The 20,424-nt window shown below is 40.8% G+C and overlaps 1 protein-coding gene across 1 annotated transcript in view; it reads left to right on the forward strand.

Annotated features, from left to right (window-relative positions):
• AQP2 (aquaporin 2) overlaps positions 1-20,424 on the forward strand; it is a 33,998-nt gene that overhangs the window by 2,091 nt on the left and 11,483 nt on the right. The window contains exons 2-3 of the mRNA XM_020784571.3: positions 8,842-9,006; positions 16,408-16,488. Coding sequence (XP_020640230.3) covers positions 8,842-9,006; positions 16,408-16,488 — 246 coding nt within the window. The remainder of the gene's footprint in view (positions 1-8,841; positions 9,007-16,407; positions 16,489-20,424) is intronic.

Below are 20,424 nucleotides of genomic sequence, written 5' to 3' on the forward strand. Positions count from 1 at the left end.
TGGGGCACCATACAGCAATCTCCCCCTGCCTATTTTATTTTCACAGCAACCTTGTGAATATGAGGCAATGAATGGAAGATCACCCTGTGGATTTCGCTGCATGGTGATCAGACTGCTTTCTGCAAATGAGCTATAACCATTCTCCTATACTGTCATATCCTTCTGGGTTTCTGATAGCATGCATTTATGCTGGGACTGAGAATACAACCCAAAAGAGTTGCACTGAATGAAGTGATGCAGCTCTCCTACCTTTGTCTATAGTCTGGGGTTCTGTTGAGTGAAAAACTAGGTCACACCATTATCAGGGAAGTTACAGCTCTGTGGCACGGATCTGAGAGGTGTGCCCTAGGATGCATCATTTCATGTCAGGATATTCCAGAACCTGATTCTCAGAACATCTGAAAAAGATAAGTGTTCAAACATGCCTTGAGTCATCAATAGCTCTGCCTGCATTGGGGACGCCCTGATGGTATTCCTTCCTTGATCATGTTTTGACTAGAGATGGAGAGCCAGTAAATTGTAGTGGACAGAAGGTCGAACTAGGATTCAAAAAACCCAGGTTCAAATTCCTGTTTTCCCCATGGATACTCACCAGAAGGATGATGGCTATGGTAAACCACTCCTTGAATATCTCACATGCTTCAAAATTCCTGTTAGGGTCACCATAACTTGACAGCATGTAATATCAAAGAGCAAAATATGCAGTGTATTGGACTTGAAACAGAAAGGTGGATTTAGCCTGATTCCTTGGGAATATAGCTCCAAAGAGCTTTCCCTTCCTGATTCTGTACCATCTTAGTTAATCAAAGAGTGTGGTAACTAGGTTACTGCTGTTCTATTTAATTGATGAGAAACTTTGATTCAGAGACTGCATCCGTGGCTGACATGAGGGAAACCTCTGAGTCTTGAGTTTCTTAAACGAAAGCCCGACTATCTTGCCACCAAAGAGGGAGGCAGAGAAGCTGTCACTCTATTCCTCAGTCCCTTTCAGGCCAAGCCACTGCAGGTAAGAGGAGTTTGGTCCTAACAGGTTTGTGTGTTCTTAGAACAGTAGACTTAATCCTTCACTGGAACTGTCCTGATCTTTGTGGGTTCCGTTCTCCCACAATGGCTCCAGCAACTTCTTCCTGAGGAACTGAACTGAACTAAACAGCTTAATTTGGGTTTTAAAAAAATAACCTGTTTACATGTCATGTACCAAATCCCCTGCACAGTGCTGCCAACTCAGGATTCCAGGCATCTCTGCTGGCATGACATGTCTTTTTGTACGAGAGTCCATAGTACTCTTCCAAACAACAATGCACAGTAAATTAGGTTATAACCACACCTTCCTTGACATTATAAAGGCTTATTTCCAAGTTTCACTAGGTCCTAGGTTTCTTATCACCAGTTGCATAATGAGTCAAAAATTGGGGCCAAAAGTGTCATCTGAGGCCACTTCGACCATCCTCCCATTTGACTTGTTTTTAGTTTTTCGGATTTGAGGTACCAAAGGAAGGAGTCAGGTGCACCTGCTACAGCCGCCATCTTGATTACCTCACCATTCGATGGTACCTCTCATTCTACAGTGGGAGAAACTATGGGATACTGAGGTAACCAGGGGGCTGGCTGCAGTGCCTTGCACAGCCTGAGGAGACTTGTCACTTCCTAGTGTCACACATGCAATATAATCAGAGCTTTGAGTGCCAATTTAATGCTTTTAACATTAAACCATTACTTTTCCCATGTGTGTAAATGTTTCTTTCTTTGTAGGAGAAGAGATGAAATATTGTGTAAGGAAAGACTTCATGTTCCCTCAAACAGCTTTTCCATATGGTAAAACCACAATCCCTAATGGACTGTTATATTATGGGATTTGTAGTTCACCTGAAAAAACAGATTGAGGAAAGCTATAGCACCATAACAAAAATAGCACTTTGGATGGAGCCAATGACAGCTAGGTGTCAATGGCAACAACTTATGCCATTTTCTGTATACCCCATCAATAATTTTAAAATTAATGAGTTATTTAACAAATTAATAATGCCAATTCAACAAATTAAATGATCGCGAAGGCTTTCACGGCTGGGATTTAATGTTTGTTGTGGGTTTTTCGGGCTCTTTGGCCGTGTTCTGAAGGTTGTACTTCCTAACGTTTCGCTAGTCTCTGTGGCCGGCATCTTCAGAGGACAGAGTGCCGGCCACAGAGACTGGTGAAATGTTAGGAAGTACAACCTTCAGAACATGGCCAAAGAGCCCGAAAAACCCACAACAAATTAAATGTTCTCAGGTTTTCATGTTTGACTTGCCAGTTTCTTATATTTCACACCAACAAACTAATCCATGCTTAAGAAATGATTAGATATATATTTTGGGCCTTTTATATTCTCTTAAGCCGCATGAAAAACTGATGTGTTAAAACATCACTAGGTCTGAAATATGAACCCTGGAGATTTACAATACAAGAACAAGAGACACAAGACAAATGGTTCTATAAGTCTTCTTAAACTGAAGTTATAATCACAGCACATGCAGCTCATCCTAAGAAAATTCATAACTTTCAATGTATTTGTCACCAGTGGATAAAGAATTCCCACCACAATTCTCCTGAAGTTATGGGTTTTTTTATTCTAAGCAACAAGATTTCATCCACAGAGTTGGTGAACATGTTGTTTTGTTTAGTCGTTAAGTAGTGTCTGACTCTTCATGACCGTTGTCAGCAAGGTGATGTCTCTGCTTTTTAAGATGTTGTCTAGGTTTGTCATCACTTTCCTCCCCATAAGCAGGTGTCTTTTAATTTTGTGGCTGCTGTCACCATCTGCAGTGATCATTGACCACATCCAGCTTCCCAAGGTTCATAGATCTTACATTCCAGGTTCCTATGCAGTATTTTTCTTTGCAGCATCAGACTTTCCTTTCACTTCCAGGTGCATCTGCAGCTGAGTGTCTTTTCGGCTTTGGCCCAACCACTTCATTAGTCCTGGAGCTTCTTGTACTTGTCCTCCGCTCTTCCTCACTAGCATGTTGGATGCCTTCCAACCTGAGGGGCCCATCTTCCAGCATCACATCTTTTAGCCTTTTGTTTCTGTCCATGGAGTTTTCTTGGCAAAGATACTTGAGTGGCTTGCCAATTCCTGCTCCAGGTGGATCGCGTTTAGTCAGAACTCTTCACTATGACTTGTCCGTCTTGGTTCTCCCTGCACGGCATAGCCCATAGCTTCTCCGAATTACTCCAGCCCCTCCGCCACAACAAGGCAGCAATCCATTCAGGGGAAACATAATTTTGGGAACATAATTTCCCTCAATTTTACTGGTAACCTGTAGTAGCCTTTGGGAAAATGTACTTCTCAGGTGACTTGCAGGCAACACAGTGTGTAGCAGCCTGCGAGGTGCTGAAGGAGGAACAAGAAAGAAAATGTCCCTCACATTTTTCCCTCCTCCTCATTTCTTGCCACCACTGGAGTAGAAGCCCAGGTAACAAAAAAAGCAAGTGAGAAGGGGCTTGTGTGATTTGTGGGTTGGGTGGTTCAGTGGGAACAAATCCGGGTGCTCACAGACAAAGCTTGGAGCCAACATGTTCCAAGTCATGATGTTTTCTATAACACTGCTGCATTCCTAAAAATATGTTAACCCCTACTAATGTTGCTACTTTGGGGTATGTAGTGAATCATGTGGTTCCAAGCTATTGTTTTTGAGTGGACGTTTGTGGAAAATTCACAACAGGGATTATATATAGATAGATCACTTTTTTTTAAAAAAAAAAGAGCAACGAAACAATGCATTACTTTGAAGAAGTAATGGTGAATAACACATTGCTATCTATAGATAGTAACATTCCAAGTTCTATTTACAGGTAGTTGGGTTTGAGGGCAGAAGAAAGGCTCAGGAAGATCACAGGATAACTTAATTTAAGGACCTCTTGCATTCCTGGCCAAAGATGTGGAATTCCTTTTAATGTGATTGGCTGAAGCATAACTTTTTCCAAGGAAAGGAAGGAAATTTTATTGCTGCATGCCTTCAAGTCAGAACTGACTTATGGCAACCCTGATAGGGCTTTCAAGGTAAGTGAAGTATTTAAGGAGCGGTTTTACCAGCCCCACCCTACCAGTGAGTTTCCATGGCAGAGCAGGAATTCAAACCCAGACCTCCTGAGTCCGAGTCCATCACTCTGTCCACTACAACACCACGAAAGGAAATAGCTCTGCTTAGAATCTGGCATATCCCCAAAGGGAAACTGCTTACAACATGGCTCCCTCCCATATTGCCAGGGGATGTCCAAAGTCAAACGTGGCATGGAAAGACTGTGGCCCTTTAGCATCACCCATCTCAGAAACTGAAACAACAGTAGCAGAAGTGGAAATATCCCTTGACTGGGATCTTTAGGGCTGCATGCAACCCCCTGAGTCACCAGTTGTGCACCCTTATTCCAGACCAATCGAGGTAATTTTGAGAGGGTTTGCAGACAAGGTCTCATGTGCTGTGCAGCACAATCATTCACTCTGCGGAGGCTTTTGTTGACATCCATGTGTCCTCAAAGGACCAAGAGTTACATCACTGCATTGTTGTGAACGTACACCTAATCAGAAAATAGTGGCAGGACATGTCTATTGTAATTGCATATACCTAGGGTTTGGGAGCACTGTACAGTATACACTTCTACTCAGATGTCATAGTGGGCTTTCTTGGATGATGGCTATGATTCTGTTTTGATTAGTTTTTATGTTATATAAGGTGTAGCTAGATAACTGTATATCATTGGGCAGGAGAGCCATTTGCAATACCAGTGGCATTCCAGCAGCAACAAAGATTTTCATCTGTGACGCACTTGCTCTGCTGGTCAAATTAAAAAGCATACTTGAATGGAGAAATTTTGTATACCTGAATGGTCAGATTCTTGATATAGTCACGCTTGGCTTGCAAACAGATACGGCTATAACTCAGGCCTACATAATTTGTGACCCGGCAAGCTTAATGAAACTCGCCAGGCAGAGATTGATCATAACACGCTTCAGAACCTTATTTTTCTGAAGTACCTATTAAGCAGCAAAAAGGAGGTGTCTATTGAGCCTCTGGTGGGACACCATGCATGGCAAGATGGGTCTGTTCTTCAGTGGGACAGGTCTCATGAAAAGAATATTTATTAGAATGACAGAAATCAACTCGTGATGTTACTGTACAAGAAGCAGAGACAGAAATATGGAAAATTCCTGTCAAAATGCTTTAAATGCCCTTTTAAAATCACTTTTAAAAGTAATTGTAACAAATAGGTAATGTTCCTCCTCCTCATTGCATTTCTTGAAATTTAACTCCAATCATACCCTCTTTACCAAAACCACCTCCTCCTAATTAGAGGTAACTGTTATATCTTTGACTCATTTCTTCCAGTCTCCTTATAGCACTTTTATGTTCTCCTTATTTGGTCTAGCATGTTGTCAATCTTGTTGGTGTGAAACTGCCCTTTGGGACTTTTTATCTCACCTCAGAACATGCAAGTTCCCTTAGGCAAACAATTGAGCAAGAAGGGAGAAGTTATAAGAAGAATGATGCCCAGATAAAACAGAAAAGAGGTATCATATATACATACTCCAGGCAATGGTTCTCCGCCTTTGATCCTGCATGTGGTCTTGTCATTGGGAGCGCAAATCCCTGGTCATTCCTGTTCACGATGGAGTTCAGGTTCTTTGAAAAGGTGGGCATCAAGTTATGTGGTGAAAAATTCATGAGACAAATTTCTGCCTCTCAAAAGAATACATTGATTTAATGCTCTGGGACACTTTTCTTCCCATAGACTCAGGTTATGGTTTCACAGGGAAAGAGATCAAAATTTGGACTGCTTGTGGATTAGGCCAGTGCAATCTCTTTCCTGGTGATCACACAATGCACTGGGAATTGTGCGCCATCCTGATCCTGATCCATGTCCAGTTACTACTTTTTGGGGGGCCAGGATGAAGCAATTCCCTGGCAGACGGAAAGGTCACTTTAAGGGAAATTGCAAAGCAACCCTTTCTTGAGTGATCAGATGCAGACCTTCCTCTCTCTCCCTATCTAATCACACCCTCAGATAGAATTGTTATCACCCCGTTTACCTACCTTCTGAGCTTCTGATTTAAGCCCAGGGATTACAGCCGGAAAAGAAGGCAACATTTCCTTCAAAGCATGGATTATCCGTACATTCTTATACAAAACATGTGTCTTCCGTGTCCATGAGCACATAGCAGAAGTGCAAGGTTTTGAATGGACCTACAGTTTCTGTACTTGAAACAAACAGTGTTTATTTTCCCTGTTGTTCAAGGTTCTAGCCCTCAAGGCTATAAAGAGAAATTTGGGCAATGCTGAATATAGCAGGATAAATGCCTTTTGGGGTTAGAATTTCAGGAGTCAGTTTGAGTGACAGAGCTTTTGCCCCTCCCCATGACAGTTACAAGCATCATTTGAAACAATGAATTTGCACAAGGTATGCCAGGACCAAACTGAGCTTTTCACAAGATAGCTATCGGGTGTCCCCCTGGGTACAGAACCCTTTGCTGCTCCCTTGCAATGTTTCTAAAAGCATTGCCCATAACAACTGTTGGTCAGGACCTATTTCAGGGCTGGAAGTTTGGCAATAGTGGCTAAATTCAGTTCCATCAAACGACGCATGCTATAAATACAACTTGAAGAGTTTAACTTTTCCTGCTTTCACTCCAGGAAGTATCAGGGGCCTCCTTTCGCCATCAGAGGCCAGGTCTTCCTAGAAAGGATTCTCCTCTTACATGAAAGGAGCACTCGTTCCTTGTTCCAGTGGAGCACTGCACTCTGCTCGTACCTAGCAGGATCGTAGGCATTACTGTTAGTGATTCTGTAATGATCATGCAGCGTAAACAGGATATCATGCAAGTGATTCAGCTGCAGAGTACTGTAGTTTAACCAGGAGACTCCCCACTACACCACGAGGTACAGGTACCATATTGAGCAACATTTATTATGCCACCATTCTTGTTACTTTTAATGAGGGAATTAATTTGTAGTACATGTCTTAAAGCGTTTAGGGCTTTATAACAAAGATGCTGAACCTGGCATGGAAGCAAACCAGTAACCAGTGGTGGCGGACCAGAATTGGGGTTATCGAAGTTCCTCACCCCAGCAATCGGTCTGGCCACTGCATTCTGGACTTCTTGAAGCTTCTGTATCAGCCTCAAGGGGAGTCTCACGAAGACTTCATTGCAGTAATCAATTTCTTGAGACTACCAGACATCCAAATAGGGAGACAGCTGGACGATTTGCAGAAGCTGGAAAAATTTGGAATGCGCCCCAGAGGAGATCTGTCATCTGCCCTGAAGTGTCATCTGCCCTGAAGTGTCATCTGCCCTGAAGTGTCAGACTACACAACAGAATTTTCTTATATTCCATTAACCACTCTAAATACTCAGTGAAGTTTAGGATGCTTCAGTATATATTTTATCCCCCAAGACAGGAAGATGAGACTGTCTATGCCATTATTTTGCTTCTTCAGTCTGCCATTCTTCTTTTCCCAGTGGATTTCAACATTGCATTTTCCTCATAAGCCATGCACTCCCATTAACAACAATACAGAAATCATTTGCAGTACGAGTCGGTGACCCAACACCAGCATGATAATTGCCACTCTTGCTTTAAAATCCATCAGTAAGATTGAAGATTGAGGTGTGGTGTTTTTGGAAAGAGATTCAACTGAAAGTCACATCTTCAAATCATGAGCATTTCAAACTGTTAAGGGCTCAGTGTTCAATGCTAGTAGGAATGCTTATGGCAATTATCAGTAAAAAAGTTGCCAAATTTCTCTCCATTTCTGTTTCCATTGACCGAGGAAGTGATGCATGGATGGTGCAGTTCTAAACAAACTACTGCATTTTAAAAAATGGGTGTTCTCCTCTTGTTTGTTTCTTTTATCCAGACAGAACTTAGCATTACAGTGGGGTCTTGACTTGAGAACTTAATCCGTATTGGAAGGTGGTTCTCAAGTCAAAAAGTCTGTAGGTCAAGTCTCCATTGACCTACAGTGCATTGAAAACCGATTAATCCCGTAACAGGCCGTTTTTGTTCCATTTTGGTTTTTTTCTGGTCTGTAAGTCAAATCTCAGTCTGCAAGTCAAACCTAAATTTTGCAGCTAGAGAAGTCTGTAACTCAAAAAGTCTGTAAGTCAAGCCATCTGTAAGTCAAGGATCCACTGTAACTAATTGCAAATAACTAGTTACCAGCTACTAGTTACAAGGGACAGATACATTACATTGCAGTTGTTACAGCAAAGAATAACTTCACTCCATTGGCAAAGTTTTTTATTACTTTTATAATATGAAGGTGTGGTTTCAGTGAAAGATGGAGGTACTGTATCACATGCTATCTCATGTGATACAGTACTTAATATACTGTATGAGTATATTAAATATATGAAATGGCAGTGAGGTGGATGGGAAAAAGGTTGTGGCTCGTTGCATCCAGACGTTTTTTAATTAAATAGGTATGTTACTGTACAAGAAGCAGAGATATTTTTTCTTTATTCTTTTATTCCTAAAGTAGAATAAAGGAATAAAGAAAAAATAACTTTCTAATCTCTTTCCCTGGCAACTCCTGGGAGGGGCCCAGGTATAATCTAAAACCAGCTCAGTGTCTAATAATACTGTCATCCTCTCACTGTCTCTTATACAATTGTAACTAAATACAGATTCTACGGCTTGAACATCAGCCACTCCCTGAATCAGTTGCTTTGTTCACCATCAGGGAAACTTAAAAGCTTGCACAGTATTTGGGAACTTGGGAACTGGCCTAACAAAGGCATCAGTGTGACACTGATTTTACCAATTGTTAAGAGTAAAGGTCCTGACCTTGCTTGTGCTTTCTTTCAGGTGTACAATAACACAACGTCAGGGCAAGCAGTAACTATGGAGCTGTTCCTCACCTTCCAGTTGGTCTTGTGCATTTTTGCATCCACTGATGACCGCAGGAGCGATAACGTAGGATCACCAGCTTTGTCCATTGGCTTCTCTGTCGCCCTGGGTCACCTGCTTGGGGTGTGTATGCCCACTGCATTTCTTGACAGCTCCTTGAGCATGCATGGAGGATAGTACTGACCCTACAATACAGCTCTTGTATTGCTTCTATGGCTCTAAAATCAGTGAGCAGCTCTAATGGCTGCACCCAATATTCACGGCTCAGCACTGGTGATTTGGGTGGGATGGTGATTTCTCCTGAAAACCGCTCCAATTTTGCAAGTATATATGTGGGGGGGGGGATGGGGAAAACAGGGAGATAATCCTGTTTAGCAACACTATTTCCACTTATTCTTTCAACTTTAGTGCTATTCTTAGTTGGTCCCTACACCTTTCTGGATTAATCATAGGGCAAATCAGTCAAAAATCATATCATGAACATGATGAGTCTGTCATGTCATGACATCAGTGAAGACAAGTGAGGACAATTCAAATAATTATATAAACATTTTCACAAGAGGAGTTTTTTTAAAAAAAATAAATTAGTCAGCACTTTTCAGCTCTAAAAAAATTAAACTTTTTGCATTTTAAAAAGTTGATGGTACATAGATCAGTGCCCCACTGAAGCTTTGCTGAGTGGAAGGTTGTGCCAGCATAGTTACCATAGGGTCAGGCCACTTGTTCTTACATGAACTTCAAACCATAATTTGTTGGCTACAATGCTCAAATCTTCTGTCCTATGGAGGGAAGGGCAGTTTTCAGAGGGCTGGGGAACAGTTTTCAGCTTGCCCTCTCCAAAAATGCTATAGAGATTTAGTGGTGAGACTTCCTATTTACTTTAACTTAACTTTAACTTTAGCAATTAAACACTGTGTACTGTTTTCATTTTAGTTTAAATCTGCTGTTCTTTGGTAGGAATGTGTCAAGTCACAATTCCCATTCTCAGAAATTTTCAGAATGTGATGCTGGCACTTCCTGCCAAGACTTCTTGCTGCCTGGTCAAGATTTCTCTCTGCTTCTTACAAAAATGTGACTTTGGCTTCATCTTCCGTCTCCATTTTGTTGCTTTTGTTTTTCACCTGTCACTCTGCACAGAAAACGTCCAAATTCTGTGCAGCTTATTGCCCTTTCCCATTCATCCTATGCAGGAAAGATTACATCCTGTGTAGGAATTGCAGTAATCCTGTTCAGTTTAGCTTGTATTCCTGGAAAAAAAAATCAAGGAAGCTTCAGAGAAATCAGGCACATTTTCTGATGAGCTTCCTTGGAGGAGGGAGCCCTTGCAGAAAAAGCATGCTGTGAAGACAAAGGCTGCCCCCCCCCTTCATTTTTTCTCCAAGAATGAAAAGCTGTGAAATGTCCATTGCTAGTCTGTACCTGCAGTTATTTTTGCTTATATGGCTTGATGGTTAGAGGCTGTTTGGATACCAGATTCTGTCACTGTCTGATTCAATCATTCTCTGATGCCTAACTACTGTGTAGCCATCAAGTTCTACGGTAGGAAATAATAAATAGTCCCCAATAAATACAGAAGGAAGCAAATTGAAGATGTCTAATTGAGGACTTCCTTATTCATAATAGTAATCATCATCATCATTCTCTTAGAACTTCAGAATTGGAAGGAATCTTATGGATCATTAAGTCCAGCCTCTATCAAGGAGGCACTGTGGGGAATCAAACTCCCACCTTCTATCTCTGCAACCAGATGCTTAAACCACTGTTTTAACTTCAGTTAAAAGAACCCAGCAGTTCTTTTAACTGAAGCCATTAGGGTACAGAACAACAGTTTTAAACAAAAAGAAAATATATCCTCTTAAAAAGCACACACACTCATATATTTCAAGGGGACCAGGACGCACACACACACACACACCGCCAATGGCTTGGATGCAGTGTACAGCCAGAAGCTGCATGGTGCCTATAGCCAAGCTGGCTGGGGATTCTGGGACTTAGAGTCTGAAAAAGGAATGTTGCCCAGCTCTGACTGGCCTCTGTGAAAGAACCTATCCTCTGCTTCTACAATGGCATTGCTTGCTCAAGTATTTATTTATTTATAATATTTTTACCCCTCTTTCTCCATAAATAAGAGCCGAGGCAGTTAGATAATTAGAAAATAATTAAAGCTAAAAACAGTTAAGTATACAAATACTAAAAACAATCAAACACATGCCGCACTAAAACACAGTAAACAACTTCAATACCAAAAGCACATTCAAAGGCAACAAGGCACACCAACCCATTTAAAAATGCCACTCATGGAAAACGTGTCTGAAGAGAAAGGTCTTTGCCTGCTTGCGGAAGGACAGCAAAAGAGTGTGATTCCACATAACTATATGCTGATAGGACTTTGTCATTCAGTACAAACTCAGTAAGACACAAGCCATAATTTTGCATTTTTATAAATATTCTCATAAGAAGCATTCAGGCCCTTTGAGAGCTCAGGTGAGGCCTGGCTGATTTTACATTGTGAAGACTATTCATTGATTTTGTTGTTGTTTAGTCGTTAAGTCATGTCCGACTCTTTGTGACCCCATGGACCAGAGCACACCAGGCCCTCCTGGTTTCCACTGGTCAAAGTTATGTTGGTTGCTTCGATGACATTGTCCAACCATCTCATCCTCTGTCGTCCCCTTCTCCTCTTGCCTTCGCACTTTCCCAACATCCGGGTCTTTTCCAAGGAGTCTTCTCTTATCATGAGATGGCCAAAGTATTGGAGACTCAGCTTCAGGATCTGTCCTTCCTCATTGCTTTAGAGGAGGAGTAAAAAATATTATAATGTAAAGAAGAGCATATAATTTTTAAAATTCATTTAATGCTTGACAGAGATACACCGATAGCAAGGTTCAGCCCCCCCCCTCCCCCTTGAGATGATGTCCAGGCCAAATAGCCCCACAGGGGTCCTTGCTCATAGAACCGAATAACATTCATAGTTACCTTAGTTTTACAAACAGAAAAATGAGCCATAGAAAATAGAAAGGACTAGTAGATCATGGATTTTGTTAATGAAGCCAAAGATGGCATTAGATACAAAAGGGAAGTGGTTTTAAAATTAATTAGTTCAACAACACTCCAGTGGAAAAGCTGATTTTAACTGAAGCAGAGCCAGTTTATGTTAAAGCCATGTCTGATTTTGAGGTACAGGGGTGCAGGCCTCAGCCACACAACCAGGCGTCATATGATTTCTAGGAAGCAGTAAGTGTTCCTCAGTCTTCAGTCATATCTTAATTCTGAATTGGCTGCCAACTCTCCATCTTGACTGGCTAAACCTGTAAATCCACTCTTTCTTATCCCAAGCTTTCTGCATTTTAGCTGTTTAGTTTAGGAGACTTGCTTTGTTGTCAGTGTTGCTAAGATCCCTCCAGATCTACTGCAAATCATGCCAAGATCAACCCTTAGATCCAGATTGAACTGGTTTCCACTCTTGGTTTAGGCTTCAGCCACTCACTAAAAGCAGTGCGTTCCTAGGCATCCTTACTCAGAGGTGAACTCCCCTTGTATTCATCATGCTGGATTGCCTGCTGTCTGTTTCTTAACTGAGAATGGAAGATACAGTAGTTCTAGACTTCCCCTAAAAGCCCAGGGCAAGCTCATTCACATCATTCTCTTATGAGTGTTACAGCCATGCTTGATTTCCATTTCCATTCCTTCAAGTCCTGGCGCCAAAGTATGCATGACAAGAGGGATCAGTGACTAAACGTCTCAACTTTTTCAAAACGTCACAACAGGCAGGCAGGCATTAGTTTTTGACAGGTACAATGGGAAGAGACAATGATTTAATCTGCTTCCTTTGGATCATTTGACTAAATGGATACTGTATTTGACATTTGATGAAATTGCTGTCTCCTATGGCTGCTGTTTGCTACTTAAAATATCAAAATAGAGCAGAGGGATGTCTTCCTCTCAATGGCTTTTTAGTTAAATGAAGAGAAAAATGACAGCTCTGATTTATATACAGTATTTATATATCTAAGGTATAATTATCTATCTGGCTTATATATTTATACCTCTAGAGGTTACACATGGACTTCACCACCAGATTTTACCTTCACAGCAGCCTATGAGGAAGGTCAGGATCTGAAGGGCCCAGGACCACCTCGTGACATTCATGGTCAAGTGGACTCTTAACCCAGTCTTTCTCTTGTCTAGCACACTAGGCAGGCAGCACACAAAGGTGTCTTGGTTCAACATGTGTCATTTCATGCTCTTGAACATGCACTCGGACAGTGGTGTCCTTTTAATTGATGGAGTTTTTGGGTGAAGTCCTTTCCAGGTTTGTCTCTTCCTTTCCCCCACCCCACCAGTGAACTTTAAATGTCACTCACCTAAAGGGGGTCCACTGGTTCTGAGGGAAAGGCTTATATGAGACCGGACCCACTTGCACAGTGAAGGACATTGCGTGAGATGAACCTGCAGAAAAACACTCACCACAACCCTGCTGTATCATTTAAAAGGGCAGATGACTTTAATTGCAGATTGCCTTGGGGACAGGGCGTTCCTGGTCAAACAGGTATACTGCAGCCACCGGGAGCCCAGGCATATGCCCCAGGCCCTATTTTCCTGTTCACCATCATCATAAATCCAATGATGATGAGGAGCGAGCTGACAACCAAATTATATTTCTACCGTACCTGTGTATATCTTGGCCTGAGCAAATGATCACAGGGTCTGAAGGAGAACATCTTCAGTTGTATACATGAGTTGTGGTCATAAACAGGGGTTAGATCTTTGCTCTCAGAACAAAGGCTAATGTTTTAGAGAATGGTCGTGCCTTTAAAAAAAAAAACCTAGGGAAGTTCTGCCTGCTTGATTTGTTTCTTTGTTTTTAGGAACTGGAATGAAGACCCAGCTTCAATTGTCAGTCGCTGCCAACTGGCAGCCACCAGGGGCTTGCATGCGTATCACATTTGCACAACATGAGTGCACCAAAAATCTAGGAGCAAGATGGGTAGAGAGAGGCAGTGGGCGGTTATACTTGGGCCCATTGTTGTGCCATTTGGAGTGAGGCAGAGGGTGGGGTGGAGCGTTGTGACCTGTGAGTGTTTTTTAAAAAAATATTATTATTATCAATTTTTCATTGGGTAAGGGAAGATCATAGGGAAGGGGATTTGGATCAGGGTACTGGGGTAAATAAAAGATACAGAATGTGATAGAGAACAGTATATATCATTATTATTTTTCTTACTAAGCTTATTTCACCCTAATCATTTTTCTAAGTCTTTAAATTCTAAAATTGTATCTTATAATTTCTTTCTCATAATTTTAACCCATTCATGTTCTCATCTCTCATCCAATTATACAAAGGTTGCCACTTTTTTTCTAGCCTCAGCAATTTCTTTTAATACTTCAGTTAAAATATCCATCTCTGCTGCTTCAAAAAAAAATTCTGTTAACTCTTGGGTTGTTGGAGTCTCCTCATTTTCCCAGTATTTGGCATATAAAATTCTTCCTGCTGCAGTTACACGTATGATCAAATGTATTTTTTTCTTTTTCTATCGAGTCTGGTATTATATTCAACAAAAACAATCCAGGTTCGTATGGAATTATAGAGGATAACATTTTTTTTGTAAAAACTCATGGACTAGTTTCCAAAAGCTCTTACCTTCCCTACAAGTCCACCACATACAATAAAAACTACCTTCTTTTGATTTGTATTTCCAACATTTGTTAGAGGTACTTTGGTATATCTTCGATCATTTTTCAGGTGTCATACACCATTGCTTTTGTTAGTTTAATATTACCTTCCCATATTTGTCACCATGACTTTAAGTTAACATTGTGGCCCGCATTTTGGGCCCATTTTATCATGCATTCTTTCACTATTTCATCTTTTTAATTCTAGTAGATAATTATACAACATTTTAATCAGTTTTCCTTCACATTCAGAAGTATCTTATCCAGTGATGTCTGAATCTATTTGTGTTTTCGTCCACCAGTCAAGTAGTGTACCTTGTTCTTCTAGTTCTTCCCTTGATTTCATACTTAAGTCCTCTTTTAACAAGTCTCTATATCTCAAGAGTTTCTTCTTTTCCATTAATGTTGGTTGTGCAAAGGCTTCCATTGGTGAGACCCATTCAGGAACTTTTTGGTAATTTTCTTCCTGGATCTTGGTCCATACTCAGTTTAAGTCTTTCCTTATCAGATGGTTCTTAAATTGTTTATTGTCTTTTGTTTTTTGATACCATAGGAAGACGTGCCATCCTAGATTTAAATCATATCCTTCTAATTTTAATATTCTGTCATTTTCTAAAACCATCCATTCCTTTATCCAAACTAGAGCACAGACTTTATAATATAAATATAATATAATATAATATACCCTGTTTCCCCGAAAATAAGACCTAACCTGAAAATGAGCCCTAGTATGATTTTTCAGGATGCTCAGAATATAAGCCCTACCCCCAAAATAAGCCCTAGTTAAGTGCAACCCCACCCTCCACCCTTGTGCAGCATTGTGTAGCAACTACAAGATGACATGACTGTAAAATAAAACATCCCCTGAAAATAAGCCCTAATGTATTTTTGGAGCAAAAATTAATATAAGACTCTTATATTTTTGGGGAAACACAGTAAAAACCAATCTGCAAGTCCAAAGCCTGCTCTTTGTTTTGTATCTTGAAGTGCTTTGATTTTTATTCTAGGTTTTTTTCTCTTGCCAAACAAACTTTATTTTGGGGGGGGGGTAAATTCTTGAAGTATTAATTGTTTTGTAAGAACTGACATTGTCTGAAAAAGAAATATCATTTTAGGGTATATATTGGTCTTCACAGCTGCAATCCTCCCTATAAATAATAATTGCTATTTTGACTATTTTTCCAGATATTTTTCAATCATACCAATTAGTTTAATGTAGTTGTCTTTGATCAAAGTACTTTTTTTAAAAATCTGAATTCCTAGATATTTAACTTTTTTCTCCTCTTTAAAACCTGTCATTTCTACTGAATTTTGGATCTCTTCTTTCTTCATGGTTTTAGTCATAATTTGTGTTTTTTGTTTTTCTACTTTTAGTCCAGATACATCCCCCCCAAAAATTAATTGTTTTTGTTAATGTCCCTATTGAATTTATCGGATCCTCTATAAAGACCATGTCATGCCCATATGCCTGTACGTACTTTATATTCTTTCCCTCTTATTTTGAGTCTTTTTATACAGTATCTGTTTTTCTGTCTAACTTGTTGTAATCATGTTTCAATAAATAGTACAAACAGTAAAGGAGACAATGGGCATCCTTGTCTTGTTCCTTTTTGTATTTTTGTATTTTTATATCTTGTGTAATGGTCTTGTGAGTGTTCTCATTGCACAAGCTCTCACCGCAGTGACAGAGGCACTTGAAAGAGAGCTGCCCACCCTTGTGACATCGTAAAGAGCCCACCCTGGCCTTAGGGTTTCAGGCCTGATATTTCAGACAGGGGATTTTAGAGCGGGACACCTTGACCAGGACAGTAGAGGTGGCAGCAATAAATGTATCCCCTTTCCTTCCTCTAGATCTACTACACTGGTTGCTCCATGAATCCTGCTAGATCTTTTGGTCCTGCTGTGATCATTGGTGACTTTGAAGACCACTGGGTAAGTAAAGGTCCAGAGAGTTTGTGCCTATAGTTTGCCATCTCAGGGCACTTCCTGATTGGGCCTTTGTGCTTCCTTTGGTGGCTCACTTCCTTTTCTGTCACTTTCTGACAGAATTTTGTGGGATTTATCATGTGTCACGTCCTAATGACAGGTGGTCTAGGGACAAACTGGTTCTGTGCTTTGGCCCTGTGGCTGTGTGGCACTTGGCAGTGTCCAGCAAGCCTCCGTCCAGTACCCCTGTGCTCCCCTGTGCTCTGTTGCTTCCCTGGGCTCATCATTGCATGAATGGTGAGATTCTTGGGAAGCACCATTGCACTAAACAAAGATTCTCAGTACAAGGCAGAACATAAATAAATAAATAAATGAACGAACGAACAAACGAACGAACGAACGAACGAATGTTCTGACAGTGTGAAAAATGATCAAAAATATAGGAAGAAAAAGCTAGTACCATGTTGAGATAGGAGAAAAACCATTTGGACACTGGAAAAAATTCTGACATGGTCAATTCAAAACTCTGAACAAATGCCCTCCCTGGGAACTCATGCCTCTCTATAGACATTTTTGACCTCCACCAATCACAGCCAGTATGAGCAGTGGCCAGGGGTGGTGGGAGATGTAGTCTGGTGGCCTAATTTGTTGCTGTTGTTGCTGCTGCTAAATGTCCCTTGAATCTAGAATGCCCTCATTCTCACAAACCAAGGAACATTGACTGATCCCACCTCCCGCACACTGTTTCATATTGGTGAAAGCTCTTTTTATGTCTGTTGCATGTGCATTTATTTGTCTGGCAATAGCCTGCCTTGAATGAGCTTAAAAGCTGAGTAGCTTGAAACACTCTAGAAAACAAAATGTTCCTTGTGACATATGAACAAAGTGTGGAGATAACATATTATACATACCATAGCTGCCTTGAATAGCTGCCTTGAATAGCTGCCTTAAACACTATTACAAATCTAAATATAAAAACGGATGTAATATGTGGAATGAAGTTATTCTCTTGTTGTTGAATGCAATAATAACATTTCTGGTTACTTTTAAAATGCTTTTTAGAGCAATTTTACATCATTTTACAGGTATGTTTTTACAGGTATGTTGTCGACTTTTTTGTCATTCTCTCATCAGTCTATGAGACTTTTTTAAAGCAATGAAAAGTAACAAAAACTATTAATTATTGCAACAACAACCCAAGTTACCCATGAGCAATGGCAGTGAATTACTTTTGAAGAACTATAACAAGTAATGGGGATGAATTACTATTAAAAGTAACTTTACAAGCTGTGCATGGAATACCTCAAAAGGAACTCCTCCCCCTCCATTTTTCTCCCCTCATATCCCCCTTTACCTTCTGTACCCTTAACCTTATCCCAAGTTGTTAATTTTTTAAAAAAAGGAGCCAGAACCATATGTTGATTAGAGTGTTGGTTTTGAATTAGGAGAGCTGGGTGTGAAGCCAGACTTGGGCATGGAACTCATGATATGACCTTAAGACAGGCAAAGTGTCCCAGCCAGGGGTACCTCTCAGAGTTGCTGTGAGGATAATGTGGGGAGGAGAGCACTTTGAGCCTTTTTCAGGAAAGAGGAGATATAAATGTAACAAGCAAGCAAATAAAATGCCTTGCCAGTTGTGAGAAAGTAGGCTGTGTGGTACATATTAAACCTTCATGTAGGCCTAGCATCAGCTAGTACAGTGGTTCTTAACCTTGGGTTACTCCGGTGTTTTTGAACTGCAACTCCCAGAAACCCCAGCCAGCACAGCTGATGGTGAAGGCTTCTGAGAGTTGCAGTCAAAAAAACACCTGAGTAACCCAAGGTTAAGAACCACTGAGCTATTAGTATCTTTGGGCAACTGTCAGGGCCCTAGTTCTGTCTGCATCAACACCCTGTTCCTCTTCTGAGGAGCACTGGGAAACTACCACTAAGTGATTGTACATTGCTCTATGGCACTGGTTCCCAACCCTGGGTCCCCAGATACTCTTGAACTAAGACTCCCAGAAGCTTTCACCATTAGCTGTGCTGGCCAGGAATTCTGGGAGTTGCAGTCCAAGAACACCTGGGAACCCAAGGGGCAGGATCTGTTCTTGATTATCCCAGAGTGGAAGACATGTAATAGTGGACTCTGTGACAAACCCAGAAAGTTACAGGAGCCAGACTTCAGTTGAGTATCAGGACAAACTTCCTAACTGTTAGAGCAATATGACAATTGAATTAATTACCTCAGGAGGAGGTGAGCACTCCAATGCTGGAGGCATTTCAGAGAACATTTCACAAGCATCTGTCAGATATACTTTGATTTAGATTTCTGCCTTGAACAGGGGGTTTGGACTCGATGGCCTTACAGGCCTCTTCCAGCTCCATGATTCTATGATGCTGAGATTCTAAGAGGTGTAAATGGTTTACTCTTTGTGAGTTGGTAGTAGATTATAAGCCCACTCTGGTTTTTGTTAACAGCTATGTGAACATTTTGGATTCTGATTTGAGCCAGTTTCAGGACAGTTTCAGACTGGAATCTGGGACTGAGTTATTTTTGTTGTCTGTGTTTGAAGACGACTTAACATTTATGTTTAATGAGGTGAAAGAATAGAGGAAACAAAAGCTCTTTGGCAGAGATCCACAAATTCTTAAACTTCCCATTGTGGGACAAACCAGAGACATCTTAGATACATGTTTTGTTAGCCTATGGGGTTGGTAATAATACAGTTGTTAGGTTAAAATTAAGGACAAAGATGAGGCATTGTTTGCTTTCTTGAGAAATCCGTTGGATGTATTGGGGCTTTGTGGAGACTAACAAAGGAACAATTATACTCAAGCTAAGCTGTTTGTTTCTGCTGCAGGTTTACTTTACTGTCCACCTTCATAAATTCACCTTCCTTCCAGATCTGCGGATCTCCATTTGAAATGATTTTCTAAAATCAGTCTTGTTTTCCTTCAAAAAAAGGACAATTTTAGGCCATTCATCTTTCACAGAACACGCTGCATGTTGGCTTGCCTGCCCAAGGGCCTCCTGTCCTTTTTCTACCAGACCTTCCATCATTTCACAGGTTTCTCAAGCATGAGTTACAACTTTTACAATCTGTGACTGTAGATCAGCGTGGTTGGAGCTGATAGTACTCAAAATCCAACAGTAATTGAAGGGGTTTTTTTTAATCACAATATGATTTAGAAGTTGCAAGCTACATAGCTGTCCAGACAAGCATATAGATCAATATATGGGCTGGTATTTGAACTGCTTGGCTCAAACCAAATTAGAGCACCCACACGTGTTTCTACTTAAATCTATCCATCCTGCACCTTTAATAGCTGTCCTGCTCCTTTCTGGCATAGCCTTTTCAAAAAATATTTTCCTAACTGATGGAGCACAATTTTAACACCATGCTAAGTTGATAGATTGTTCTTTTGTTATACCACTTATTTTACGTAATTAATGACAACAACAAAAGACACTGTACCCAGCTGAAGGAGAGCTGTGAGAAAAGGCAGGGAAGGGGGCTGTGTCAATTCCATGGGCTCCGCCCCACACAAGGTCGTGCATCCCAGCAGAGCCGGGGCTGAGGAGAAAGATGGAAGAAAAGGTGCTTCCCTCCCTTCTGTCTCACCAACCTTCACCTCAACATTTTCCCCTCACACCACTACTGCCACTACAAGCTTCCTCCACCACTGCTGCCTCCTCATTCATAAGTAAATCAGTTAGACTTACTCATGAGTAAATCGGTGATCCAGATATTTGTGTTGACTGTTCTCACAGGAGAATAAACATTTCCAGTGTGAATAGAAGGATCGGTTAAGTGAGAGAGAAAAAATAGATTGTACTGAAGATGAGAACCTTCTAAATGTGAACTACACATTTCTAAATTCCCCCACCTGTACAGGCCCATAGTCACCTATAAGGATTATTTTATAGATAAAGAGCAATATAAGTAATACATCAAGCAA

This window comes from Pogona vitticeps, chromosome 2, assembly GCF_051106095.1.
Source record: "Pogona vitticeps strain Pit_001003342236 chromosome 2, PviZW2.1, whole genome shotgun sequence".
Classification (NCBI taxonomy): Eukaryota; Metazoa; Chordata; class Lepidosauria; order Squamata; family Agamidae; genus Pogona; species Pogona vitticeps.